Raw genomic sequence first — 13787 nt, 5'->3', positions numbered from 1 at the left:
TGAAGTGGAATGCTTTCACTGAACATGTCCAAAAAATTGTATACCGATGCTTAGTTGATGATATCCATTATTCTCAGATTTACCATCTACTCCCTCCGTTCCTAAATATTTGCCTTTTTAGAGATTTTAAATGGACTACTACATACGGATGTATCGTAGATTCACTCATTTTGCTCCATATGTAGTCACTTGTTAAAATCTCTAGAAAGACAAATATTTAGGAACGGAGAGAGTAGTAGTTTAGTATCTGATCATCTTTCCTGAACAATCATGTGGAGTTTGCAGATAACTTCTACCAGTAGTCACAGAAATAAATTTTGAATGTCTCATTTTCATATGCAGAATTGCACAAATTATTTGTAGTGTTATGACATTATTTTGGGATTGCCTTTATTTTCACGTCACCAAACATGATAATTCTTGTTGGTAAATTTCGAAGTTCCACAAAAATGCCTTTTAACACGTGATCTTTTTTGCTTAGCCGAGAAAGTACTGAAGTTCAGAGATTAATACACACTGCAAGACAAAGGCTGCTACCAGAGAAGCAGCAAAACCTTACAACACCCTCATCCATTTCTGAAACCTTGACAGGGTGATATACATTCTCTTCTACAATCCTAGTGACGACAAACGAAAGTCCTGAAAGTTCAACAAAATGATTGTCGTCTATGTGCCTTTGATGCTATGACCAGTAACCACAATTTGACAATATATGTCAGTCAGCCTCTACTCCAGTGTCGTCCCAGTATGCCGCAAGCACCTACCCAAGAGGCTTGATACCATCTGACGATTCTGAACACGTTTTCACAATCCAATTACAGTAGCACAGGCGATCACTACTGTGTTCCTCTTTGTGATGAGGTGAAGTCTAGGATGAGAAAACGTCAATAACCCAAACGATCATTCAATGAAGTGCGCCCATCACCAGTTTGACCTACAGATAATCAACAATAGTATTGTCAAGGGATAAATTTACACATTTGGTGATTGTATGCTTTACTGGTAAATTATTCTTACCTTGAGGTGGCACCCATGTTTCATGATCTGGACCAGCTTCAAGAAAATCTGGTCTTGCAGGACCCAGATCACGTTTTTGTTTCGACTTTTTCCCTTTTCTCTTGCTAGTCTGTGGTTCATTCTCATTCTCAATGTCTTCTGCAGGTTGTAAACCACGTGTGTGCTTCAGCAGAAGGGCCACAGCATCAGCTGCTGATGCTTCGGATTCAACCGAAGACGATTCTGCCTCAACGCCAGCTGACTGATCAGCAGACTTTCTCTTCCGTAAGATAAGCCCAGGAGCAGCCCCTTCAATATCCTTTTCATTGGCTGAATTAGAAAGAATAGTTTTCCGATCTTTGTAGTCCACAAAATCATCAGGCTCCTCAGAATTCGTGTTTCCTTCTTTTATACAATTTTCTTCAGGTTCTATGATTCTCTTGTCGCCCAGCCACTGAGGTTTCGGTATGGTGAATGCAGGTTTGCTGGCATTTTCTTGGTTTTGGGGGATATCTGTTTCTACCTCAGCAGGTTTATCCACTTCTATTTTGGTAGAAAAAGAATCCTTCGAGTTCTCCTCCGTTGAGGTTTTGTCTTGGGCAATTTTGTCCTGTTTTTTGGATTCTGGTCTAGGATTATCATTAGATGCTTGAGGGTTTGCTTCTCTTGGCTTTAAATCCCTCTTGCGAGCTGCTTCTCCCATAGGATCAGCTACCTTCAGTAAGTAAACTACTTTGTCCAGTTCAGCTTGAAGATCAGAAAGCTCCTTTTGAATTTTGGCAATATTATCGTGTACTGTCGAGCAGTTCAAATCAATTAGAAAACAGTGAAATACTCAAAACAGAAAGAAAAGCAGGCAATAGGTGTGTATGAATACATAATTTCAGGCTCTGTACATCCATCTACAAAGGATGAGCCTGATACTCAAAACAGACAGAAAAACGGGCTATAAGCTTTGCTGGATACTCACGTAATCATGTTTTGGACCAAATCACAGAAATCAAAGTTGCAGAAAAAAAATTAGACACTGATACAACTCAATTAATTTTTATTCCAGTCTGAGTTAACATCTCCATTCTCTTAATCTAAACTCTAAAATGATCTTAAAGCTGATACAGATAATTTCAGTTGTTGCTAACCGAGAAAATGCAAATATACTCCGAAATACTTTGTTTCCAAGTCTTAACCAGATCCCTTAACAACTCTTTCAAAGAAATGAGTCATTTCACTTATTGATATTTTGAAGTAGCTGAGGGCATCGCTGTCATAGTTAGCAAGTCAACTTGTCAAGTTTCAAGCAAAGGTCAGAGCACTGAAACACTCAAACCAGCATTTTAGCTGGTACACAATACATGTAGCTCACTTACTTTTCCTTGATTTTCAGCCAACTCCCACATGCACTGATAACAACCATCAGGCAATTACTACGGATGACATATGAAACCGTTAAGCAATATTTTTCTGGTTCTACGGAAAAAATATGTGACAGGGCAACAGTCAGGATCATTAGTGGTACCATTCAGACCTCGGACTTGAAAGGAAAATCCTAGAATAGTCTAAGATTCATCAGTGTAAACTACATGGTTCAGAGTGCACTATCATACCTAATTGAGATGACAATCCACTCATGTAAGCATCAAGGTCATCCCCAAGATCTGCATTATCTCTCTGAGCCAGCTTAATCTTCTCTTCTTCAAGCAACTTCTTTTTACCTTCAATATCATTGTTGATGAAATCCTTTTTATCAAGGAGACTATCAGCGGTCTCAACTGATTGTTGCCCACTAGATTGAGGATTAGATGATTTCTTCTTTGTCCGGTCAAAAAATTCATCGTCATCACTAGAAAAAAAATCAAAATCAGTGAATCAGCACATGAGAACAAAAATGCAAAGCTATAACTCCAGCCAAGGTAAGGAATAATATACGATAATAGGCATGTACTTGCAGACGGCCACTAGTAGAAACTGAAGTAGTCTATACTTGACCAGTCAAACACAAGAAGCTTTGAATCTTTCTATCAGACTATTTGACAAAATGTTGTACGGAATCAACGAGAAAGTGAATTATATACGCTCCATGGAGAAACTCACATGCACACTGTGACTTTTCAAGGTAAGCAGAAGTGGCAGCATGGTACAAGTTTCCAATTACATATGTCCTAGTGCAGTGGTGCCAATCATTCCCTAGAAGTCCATAATTTCAAATGGGCTTAGTCTTCTAGATTAAATTTTCGATTTTACATGCACTGGTGTCAGTTGGAGAAGCAGACTAGGGAGAAAAGATTATTTAGATATCTCTAATATCATCCTCTGTTCTTAACTAGAGTATAGGTTAAGATATGATACACAATACGAATGTGGCTGTCATAATTCAAATCTATCAGAAGTGCAAACCTAATAACGTCATCTTCTTCCTCGAGACTTGCTTTATGGCTACCACGTTTTGGTTTTCCAGCACGTGCACCAAGACTTTCTTGTATACTGTCATTTAATGTTTCTTCTAGATTTTCTAGCTCCTCCATGATCTGAAAAAAAAAAGGTTTGGTATTGATCTTCTAATAAGAAATGAAACCGTGATGGCATATTCAGAAATGTAAGTAAAACCTGTTATGCACTAACCTGAGATATCCTTTGCTCATTTCGTGCAATCTGTGTTTGCTGACCTTGGGTTAACCCACCTTGAGAAATGTCCTTAACTCGTATTGCATCGATCTCTTTCTTCATGTTGGCAACCTGAGACAAGCAGAGATGCAAATCATATCAGAGAACATAGAGCAGATTTTTCTTAAGAACCAAAATTCAGAGGTTCAAGCATAACACTACTCAAAAGGACTGTCCTTAAAGAGAACATACAAACATAGCTGGTCCACCCAGAACATAGATCCAATGCAAGGAACTTGGTAGCTCAGGAAGAGGGATTCTACAAGAACGCACGCTTGCAGGCTCAAACCCTTGGAGAACTCTGTGCTTGAAATGTGAATATGTGAACGCACGCTTGCAGGCTCAAACCCCTGGAGAACTCTGTGCTTGAAATGTGAATATGTGATTCTACCCAGGCCCATTTATAATTCTTGATATAGAAATTTTCAATGAAGATTTAACGATTAAACTAAACAAGATTGTATGTTGAGGCTACTATGACATGTGCTCACAGAGACCTAGAAGACATACATCTGGAACACGGTGCACCATTTAGTCGATAGATAATACTAACATAATCTTCTTCAAAATGATGATTTGAAAAGGCAAAAGCAATCCAAAGAGTTTCAGGTCAATGACCCTAACCTAAAAACTGGGGATATGACTACCCCGTCGATCCAACAGATAGCTTAATCTGCTGGATCAAATGATACAGCGGATAATACTGACAAGGCCGGTCCATGACGCCAACCTAAAAATTGGGGACAGGACTACGAAACAGTATATGTTTCCCTGTTGGTCCGACAGATATTTCAATCTGCTGGATTAAATGCAGCGGATAAGGACTGGCATGGCCTGAAGGGAGTGAAAATGCCACCATACTCATGCAGCACCACCGCAGTCTCATCGATCCCCACATACAAACCGCTGCTCCCTCTCCCATCTGCATTCAACAGCATCACCACTTACATCTGCACGATCTGCTAGATATTCCGCCACACGCTGCCCGCAGAGCCTCGACGTTCCAGGCCACCCTTCTCCCCACCAGTAAAGTTCTTCCCTTCGTCGCCGCTAGAGGCCAAACACCTCGCCATCATACAACCTCCAGATTCTAGAATCTAATTCACGGACCACGATTGCCACAGCCTCACCCAAGATCGGTGATGTCATTGGCCACTACCCTACCTCAGGCTGCAAGTAGGAGCAGGCCGTCCAACACCAGCATGCCTCTTATGAGCCTGCGCAGTCGGCAGCAACGCCATCCTCTCCATGACCATGGCAGCACAGATTAAGCCCCCCGACATTGAGTGCCGGCGGCGGCGCGGCACACGATGCCCCCAACACAGGAAGTGGGATGATGCGGGTTTGTGACCACCGCGTACTCGCTGTCGCTGATAGGCGGGTTATCACGGCAGCCCACATAACAGATGTGGGACCAAACGGGTTTTGTGTGGCAGCTCACGGTCAGTCCCACTTGCAGGCTGAAGAACTACTGAAACTTTTTTTCAAGACGGAGGCATAAGCTCTGCCTCATCGTTTAGAGAGTTTTGTTGCACAGAAGACTAAAAAATTACAACTGTTACTACTCTCCTGGTAAGATTTGCCCGAGGCGCTTAGCGCCCGCGAGCGCCAAAGCTTTGCCTCATCCTTTATGACCTCCAAAAGGACGGTTGCAGGAGCGGACTTGTGTCGGAAAACCCATGTGTTTCTCTCATTCCAAGTGGTCCAAGAAACAAGCATAGTGAGGGATGCCATGGCACTACGATAGTACGATTTGCAATATGCGCGCCCGACATGCTAGTCCACCACTCCTTGATGAACTACTGAAACTTGGAAACACACCAGGTGGATGAATTCCTATGGCAGCGACTATGCCATCACCATTGCTGGAAAAGAAGGCAAGCCCATCCCATTTCGTTAGAGCGAAATTTACATTCTTTAGCGTTTGCCATAAAGTGACTCAACCATAAAAGGATCTCCCCTGGTAATTTTTGCAGTGTATACTTAACTATATATTTCCTTCTTTCTGGCATACTATGTACTGCAACCCACCGACCCAGACCAAAGCATCAGGTTACAGGTAAGTAGGTCGCTCAAAGAACAAAATAACATCTCCCCTGATGATCTAGCAATGCAGAATGTAAGCACCGTTTTACTGAGGAAATGAGATTGTGCAGTTCAAAAATAAACAGCTGCTCCAAATGCCCCATGAATGGAAATCAATACCAGAACTACCGGCTACAAGTATAATGCAACAGAATTATAAAACTAAAATTTTGCCATTATCGCAAATCAGCCAAATTACAATTGGATGGGCAAGGCACCGCAAACAGCAATTATGTAATATTTGAACCAGACATAGGTGCATACAAATCACTATAAGAAATGGTGATTTTTCAAATGCAACCACAATCGATGTTTCATACTGTAGGTGCACATAGAAAATGCAATGCTGAGTATGATAATGTCGTTGTCGTTTCTTCAGTAAAAAATGTTTACCTTTTCCATTCGCTTTATTAATTTGCTGCGTGTCTTTTCCTGTCTGTCCGTAAGCTGACCTTTGTAGGTTTGCCACGTGATCTCATCTGCCTCATCCTAAGATATGAAAAGATGTTCAGTAAAAAAAACAAGGGCCGTCATAACCAATTAAAAAAGAAAAAATCTCTAAACATATATAATTATGCAACTGAAACTTGGGAACAGTTGGTTTCTCACCAAAAGAATGGAAAGGCTCCATACGATTAATGACTAATGTAAGATTCTCAATATCCACAACCAAATGCTTGTAAAAACAAAAAAACTAACCTCCCCGTCTTCTTCAGGTGCATCCTCCGACATACCCCATGAGATCCCATCTGCTAAAACTGCTTGAGTTTTCGCTCGTAAAAGGGAAGCTTCACGATCAAGCATATTTTGCCGAATCTTAGCATCACGGAGTTTCTGCATATCCTTTTCCTGTTAGATGAGACAAACAAGTAAATACAAGACTCACACAACTGAATATGAGGAGGCTGACTCTGTTCAATGATGTATATCCCATTTGTGTTTTCCACTTCTACAAAAGCACAAATTTCTATTCTACTCCTAGAAAAGACCCAGTTGGTGATGATGGTGTGTGTCTGCCATCCATCATTTCTGTCATTTGATCTGCATCTAACAGATGTGAAGTAGGCTGTAGTACACTCTGCTCCACATTTGCAGAAAACTCCTTAGTCTCTCCCCAGCCTTTCTGTCATTTGATCTGCATCTAACAGATGTGAAGTCGGGTAGGCTAGAGATAAGAGGAATAAAATTGGGTGAAACCCAACATATTTTTAGTGATATACACCAAAAACAGGGTGATTTTTTTTTCAAGTTTGTGAACATGTATTAGTCTATTTTGAATTCGTTCCAACGCACAGGCACTTTGCTAGTTGGGAACAATAAACTGTATGTTGCATCCTCACTATAACTTTGATTAAGACGTGAATGCGGCGGCAAGCTAGTAAATACTTCAGAAATCAAATATGGCATAGTGGCAGATGAGCCAACTGAAGGAGTTTCAGAACCTTACTGGAGGCATTAGCTCAGATGGTCCTTGAAAAATGTACAAACGTGATGATCTGGTATAATACAAAGAGTGAGAAAAGTTCAGTCCAAATTTACTGAGTGATAAGAGCGCAAATGAATACAACAGTAGTGCCATTTTATTCATTTCTTCAATTGCTTGTTTGATATTTCGTTTTCAGTTTCAGGGCATTTGTTAAACTAACAAAAATGCAGTAATATTCCTACTAGATTATTTTTTTAGAATATGCATGAGGCTGACATATCTTTTCATTCAACTTTCCATCAGATGTACTTCCTCTGTAAACTAATATAAGAGCGTTTAGATAACTAAAGTAGTGATCTAAATGCTCTTATATTAGTTTACGGAGGGAGTAGTTAATTAAGTCAATAATAAGTAACAATATAATTTACTACGAAAAAATAAAAGTTAAGCTTTCTTTGAAGCCATGAACTCATTGCCACTGTTTTACAACAGTTTCCCAATGTTACTGTTTCACAACAGTTGTCAATGCCACACATGATTATTAATTTATAAAGGAAAAGGCTAGTCCATAATAAGCAGGTTATGAAATGAACAGATTTGAGGTTAGAAACCTAAAAATTCTGTCAGATGAAAGAACACAATTTGCAAAAAAATAAGCACCAGAAAGCAATTTGTTGTAATCTCTGCTAGAAATGATGCATAACACCGTCTGGCTGACAAACTTACTGCCCAAATCGAATTACATCTCCAACATGAATCGGTGTGTACATCTTCTTCTTGACCTGTTAATTAAATATATGACATCAGAACAATATTCTTGCCTTCATCAGAACGGTAGTTATGCTATCGTGAACCAACAAGCATGGCAACATTGGCAAGCTAATACAAGGTCCCTTTTCTGGGGAAAAAGGATGTTACAGGAATAGCCCAAAAGCAAATTAGCTCAGAAAGGCAGCAGTGTATTAAGCATGAAAAGAACAATGGATGCACAAACAACTCTTTTGCTATTTCTAATATCAGAAAATGGCAGATATCTTTTCCCCAGTTTATAGTGTGACTCAGCAAGCCAAAGGTAGATGGATGTACAAAATTACAACAGAATAAGAATGCCATCAGCACAAATTGCAGTGCTTTTTAAAACAAAATAGCATGAACAATGATGCATTCTGCGTCATATTGACGCTCTTCTCCTTAATACGAAAATGTGTGTTCGAGAAACAATGAGGTGCATACATGAGAAGAGGACACATAGTCGCATGGTATCAACATTTTCAAACAAACATATTAGAAGTCCTGGATGAATTGGAAATATTCAGTTCTGCTCTGAAGTAAGACAAAGGAAAGAGACTATGCCTGAGTTTTGTTGATGGAAGAACCATGTGTGCTTCCAAGATCGTAAAGGAAAACCTGCCCATCATTTCTAAACTGCAGAACTAAAATAACACAAAAGAAGTCATAAGTGTGACGCATAAGACTTACCAAGAAAATATTATACATTATTATTATGTGAATGCTTGGATTCTATAATTACCATCTCTGGTTCACGAACAATAAATAATTATCCCATGTCCACAAAACTTGCACTCAGAGATTATTAAAAATATAATGGAAGATGATAAAACAAAGTGAACAATTACTCATAAGAGAACACTTTATGTAATGATACATATAGTAGATGGCATACTTATGCAAGAAAAAACAACTGCAGAACTTCAATACAGTTAACCACGTGCATATACTTTGTGACCTCTGCCAAAACAACATGGACAATGCACTACACATAGAAGTCCTAGACAAATTAGTGGAAGAATTCCTTCGATTCCAGTCATGGTCAATGTCTTGATTCAACCCTATTTCACCAGCAGGTTATCCATATAATTTTACTAATTAATAAACAGCTTTTCTAAGTCAAATACTACCCTCTGAAGAAAAGGATTATTTACAGCAAAGTTTCACAGTTCCCCGCATATCATCCCCCATATGTTCATGAATATCTTAGCACCATAAATAAAATTTATGCTCACTGACATCCCAAATGTTCAGAATATCAGCGACCAGTTTCCAGCCAGCTATCCGACGAATCAGTAAAAAGGTGACCAAGTATATTGCTTCAAACAAAATTCCAACTTCTGTTTGAAAACTGCAACCATCCTGACATCTAGTTAATGTAATGAAGCTGACTGAGATGGGGTGGGGGGTTACAGACGACCTTCCTTGATGTGAAAAGTACTAGTAATTGCTTCCGTTTCGAACTGAAAAGGTCTACAAAATACTAGCTCTGCACTTAGTAACTAGATTAAATAGCTAGCTGGAGTTCAAGTTTTGGTTCTAATGTTCTATCTATGGCCTAGTTGACAAGAGCATCCGTTTCGAACAATACTTGACAAGAGCATGCCGAGAAAGAATGTACCTGCATGAAAACGGGAAATGGTGGGATGCTCCAGCACGAAATCGCACAGATCAATTCGGCCAAACATGTAAGCGCCTTTCTTGGACCTGCGATATGTAATGCCAGTCATTTCACCAACCATATCTAGGAAAATAAGTAATCCAGCTAATTATGTACTAGCAGACAACGTCATGAACTTCGGATGTAAAGGTCTCAAAATCCACATATAATACAATGCATTGGACTGAAACATGAAATATGTAGCTATGCAAGTACTCATTTCACGCAACTACAAACCATGAGTGATTTTAGAAATAAAACTAAGTCGTTATCAACCGTTTGCACTAGGAACCACGCATTGCCCTTCTCCACTCCTACCGTACATGAGCTAGAAACCCCGGAGGCATCAGAGTAAGCAGCCCCATAGCAAGACGAGAAAAGCAAGACTGCCGGTGCAGAGACAGCAACTCACACGTCAAGGTTCTCGAAGATGAGGCCTTCCTTGAGCACCTCGAGGAAGAAGGGGTGTTCCGGGGCGGCGCTCCAGTCGGGGATGGCGTATGGTGCGCGCGGCCGCGGCTGCTGCCGCTGCTCTGGCGGCGCCTCCTCGGCCATCTCGGTGTCGCCACCGGGGTTCCTTTCCTCCCCCGCCGACGAGTCGCTAGGGCTGGGGTTAGCGCTCCCGTCGGCCGACGATTCAGACTCCGACGCTGCCTCCGCCTCCGGCTGCGGCGAGGGTCTTGGTGGCGGTGGAGGCGGCATAGAGGAGGAGGGGCTCGGTTTAGCACTCCCGTCCGCCTCGGCCATCGAGGCATCAGGCCTCGGCTCGTCCTCCGCCTCCGGCTGCGCCGATGGGGCAGGCGGCGAGGGTTTGGGGGGCGGCGGAGGCGGCATGGAGGAGGAGGAGGGGTTAGGGTTTCGGGGCGGGGGCGGAGGCATAGTAGGGTTCATGGCCGTGTGCGGGAGCGTGAGAAGTGGAGACGAAGGGAGGGGAAGGGGACGACGGCGAGGAGGAGGTGGGGATGAACAGCGGAGCGGAGCGGAGCTGGGTCGGTGATCCGGGCAAACGGACGGGGAAGAAGGGGGGGCAGCAATCCTCGCCGTTGGCGACAGATGGTGCTGCGCAGGTGGAGCTCTCAGCCAAGCGCGATCTTGGCCGTTCGTTTTCCGTTCGGCGCGCAGGATTAGCTAGTGGCAGAGTTACGTGTGACCAATTTGAAACATCCCAACGCCACCGCCGTACCGCTCATTCTCCCCTCACTTTCCCTCTCCTCTATTACTCCTCCTTGAGTCGGCGGATTGTGTGTTGCTCTTCTACCATCGGAGAGGAGGCGGCATTCCCTCTGTAGATAGTAGTAGTGGTGCTTATAGGAGGCGGATGCTTGGACTTGCCATCTGGCACTATGCCAATGGGGTGTTGGAGATCGATGAAGGCGAGTTGCGACTGGATATCCACGGTGATGCTCATGGCCACGGTGCTCCTTCGGTGGGAGCCAAATGTGGTGGGATTCTTTGTCGCCCTCTAAATAAGCTTGCAAGATCCTCGGATATGGAGCTCGATCTTATTCTTCCTTGCTTCCCTCTAAAGCTGCTGTGGTGGTGGACGGAAAGAAGCGAGAGGGAGGGGATCAAGCTACCGACGAACCATCCATGTTCTTCCTTGGAGATCAATCTCAGCAGCACCTATGAGGAAGCTACGACCAGACTCGGTCCTCAACAACGTGTTGCCGCATCTCCTAGTCGAAGGTCGGCCATCCGGAGCTCTGGCAATCAATGTCGGCTCCTTTCTTTCCACCAAGTCATTGAGCCAAAAGGGAGGCATCTATGTTGGTGCTTCAACCTACTATTTTAAGTGTCTCGCCGGCGGTGAGCTGCCCAGGTGGTCTCATCCTCTAGCGATGGTGGTATCGGGTCAAGGCTAAAGTTGTGCGACAATGTAACGCCCCAGACACACCCGACGGTTACTGGCTGTTACTCCTGGTGAGATCTAGACTAACCCCACAGATCAACACTAGTCTTTATTGCGCACTTTGTCCTCACTCGTGCACACCTGGAACCAACTTCCTCGTCAGTCACCCATCCTGAAATTGCTCCAAGCTGAGCACAATTTACTTGGGAGCTCTTTTCGAATGGGCTCTCGGAAAAGAAGGAATTCCTTATTGATATGAGTAGTCTATCATCACTATTAAGCTAGGATGCAATTATTTTGGTGTTCCTTGCAATGTGATCTTCAGCTGGACTTGAGGGGAGATTAATCTTGAGAATCTCTTCAGCATCAAAACTATGGACAAGGAGTCGATCAGAGGCCTATTCCAGTCATTAGTTTGGTTTGAGATCAATTGGTTGACCAGCCTAATTATTGATCTGCTCTTTAGGGATGTCACAATTAAGACAAAGAGCCAAGGTATCACATACACCGCCGCTCAAAGGAACCGACTCCTCATCGGCCCACGGGAACGTTTCCTCTTGGCACACGTTTGTGCGTCCAGTCCGACAAATGTTTCATGCCATGTGCCGCGATGGGCCACAAACGCCATGCATAAACATGACCGCGCACCTAACATGCAAACATCTGTGTAACCGTGAGGGTCGGCTCTGGTACCAACTTGTAACGCCCTAGACACACCCATCAGTTACTAGCTATTACTCCTGTCAGGATCTAGACTGGCCTCACGGATCAACACTAGTCTTTCATGCGCACTTTTGTCCTCACTCGTGCGCATCTGGGACCAACTTCCTAGTCAATTACCTATCCTGAAATTGCTCCAAGCTAAGCACGCTTAACTTTGGAGTTCTTTCCTAATGGGCTCCCAGAAAAGAAAGAACTTATTATTGATATGAGTAGTCTATCATCCCTATTAAGCCAGATTATCACAAACAAGGACTCGATTGCTTTTTAGTTTGGTCTTCCAGGATCCAGTTTGCAAATTGTCCAGATTGGGTGGTAATTTTCACTTTTCTATTGGGTCCATTTGTAAAATGTTGCATGGTTATCCAATATAACTCCGGGTCCTCTGGGCCCTTCCTAAGTTGAGAAACACCATGGGCGCAATAAAATGTACAATACATGAATTCGAGTGAGTCCTTGAAGGACAATTCCAACGAATATCTTTCCTGGACTATCTAGCAAAAAAAGGTGTTGATACTAGTATTTAATTCTCATATGCACTAAAAGTTACACATCATGATTATGACTTGATGTCTACTATGCAACCTTCTTCTTATAGACTCGTGTTGGGCCTCCAAGCGCAGAGTTTTGTAGGACAGTAACAAATTTCCCTCAAGTGGATGACCTAAGGTTTATCAATCTGTGGGAGGCGTAGGATGAAGATGGTCTCTCTCAAACAACCCTGCAACCAAATAACAAAGAGTCTCTTGTGTCCCCAACACACCAAATACAATGGTAAATTGTATAGGTGCACTAGTTCGGCGAAGAGATGGTGATACAAGTGCAATATGGATGGTAGATATAGGTTTTTGTAATCTGAGAATATAAAAACAGCAAGGTAGCAAGTAACAAAAGTGAGCGAAAATGGTATTGCAATGTTTGGAAACAAGGCCTAGGGTTCATACTTTCACTAGTGCAAGTTCTCTCAACAATGATAACATAATTAGATCATATAGCAATCCCTCAATGTGCAACAAAGAGTCACATCAAATGTCACTAATAGCGGAGAACAAACGAAGAGATTATTATAGGGTACGAAACCACCTCAAAGTTATTCTTTCTGACCGACCTATTGGGCTATTCCTATAAGTGTCACAAACAGCCCTAGAGTTCGTACTAAAATAACACCTTAAGATACACATCAACCAAAACCCTAGTGTCACCTAGATACTCCAATATCACCACAAGTATCCGCAGGTTTGATTAGACGATATGCATCACACAATCTCAGATTCATCTATTCAAACCAACACAAAGAACTTCAAAGAGTGCCCCAAAGTTTCTACCGGAGAGTCAAGATGAAAACGTGTGCCAACCCCTATGCATAAGTTCACAAGGTCACAGAACCTGCAAGTTGATCACCAAAACATACATCAAGTGGATCACGTGAATATCCCATTGTCACCACAGATAAGCACATGCAAGACATACATCAAGTGTTCTCAAATTCTTAAAGACTCAATAAGATAAGATAATTTCAAAGGGAAAACTCAATCCATTACAAGCAGGTAGAGGGGGAGAAACATCATAAGATCCAACTATAATAGCAAAGCTTGCGATAC

The 13787-nt window shown here is 42.4% G+C and overlaps 1 protein-coding gene across 1 annotated transcript; it reads right to left on the bottom strand.

The window, feature by feature from the left end:
• Nucleotides 1–450: 450 nt before the first annotated feature.
• LOC119337124 (kanadaptin-like) lies at nucleotides 451–10658 on the bottom strand. Its single transcript, XM_037609235.1, has 12 exons — nucleotides 10030–10658; nucleotides 9579–9664; nucleotides 8522–8601; nucleotides 7895–7950; nucleotides 7190–7238; nucleotides 6442–6591; nucleotides 6136–6231; nucleotides 3616–3729; nucleotides 3391–3521; nucleotides 2601–2836; nucleotides 1018–1791; nucleotides 451–934 (listed from the first exon to the last, which is right to left on the bottom strand). The coding sequence occupies exons 1-12, from the start codon at nucleotides 10506–10508 to the stop codon at nucleotides 885–887; spliced, it is 2301 nt and encodes a 766-aa protein (XP_037465132.1). The 5' UTR covers nucleotides 10509–10658; the 3' UTR covers nucleotides 451–884.
• Between the last annotated feature and the right edge of the window lie 3129 nt (nucleotides 10659–13787).

The sequence above is a fragment of the Triticum dicoccoides genome, chromosome 7B (assembly GCF_002162155.2).
Source record: "Triticum dicoccoides isolate Atlit2015 ecotype Zavitan chromosome 7B, WEW_v2.0, whole genome shotgun sequence".
NCBI lineage: Eukaryota > Viridiplantae > Streptophyta > Magnoliopsida > Poales > Poaceae > Triticum > Triticum dicoccoides.
This window is presented reverse-complemented; position numbering and strand designations above follow the sequence as displayed.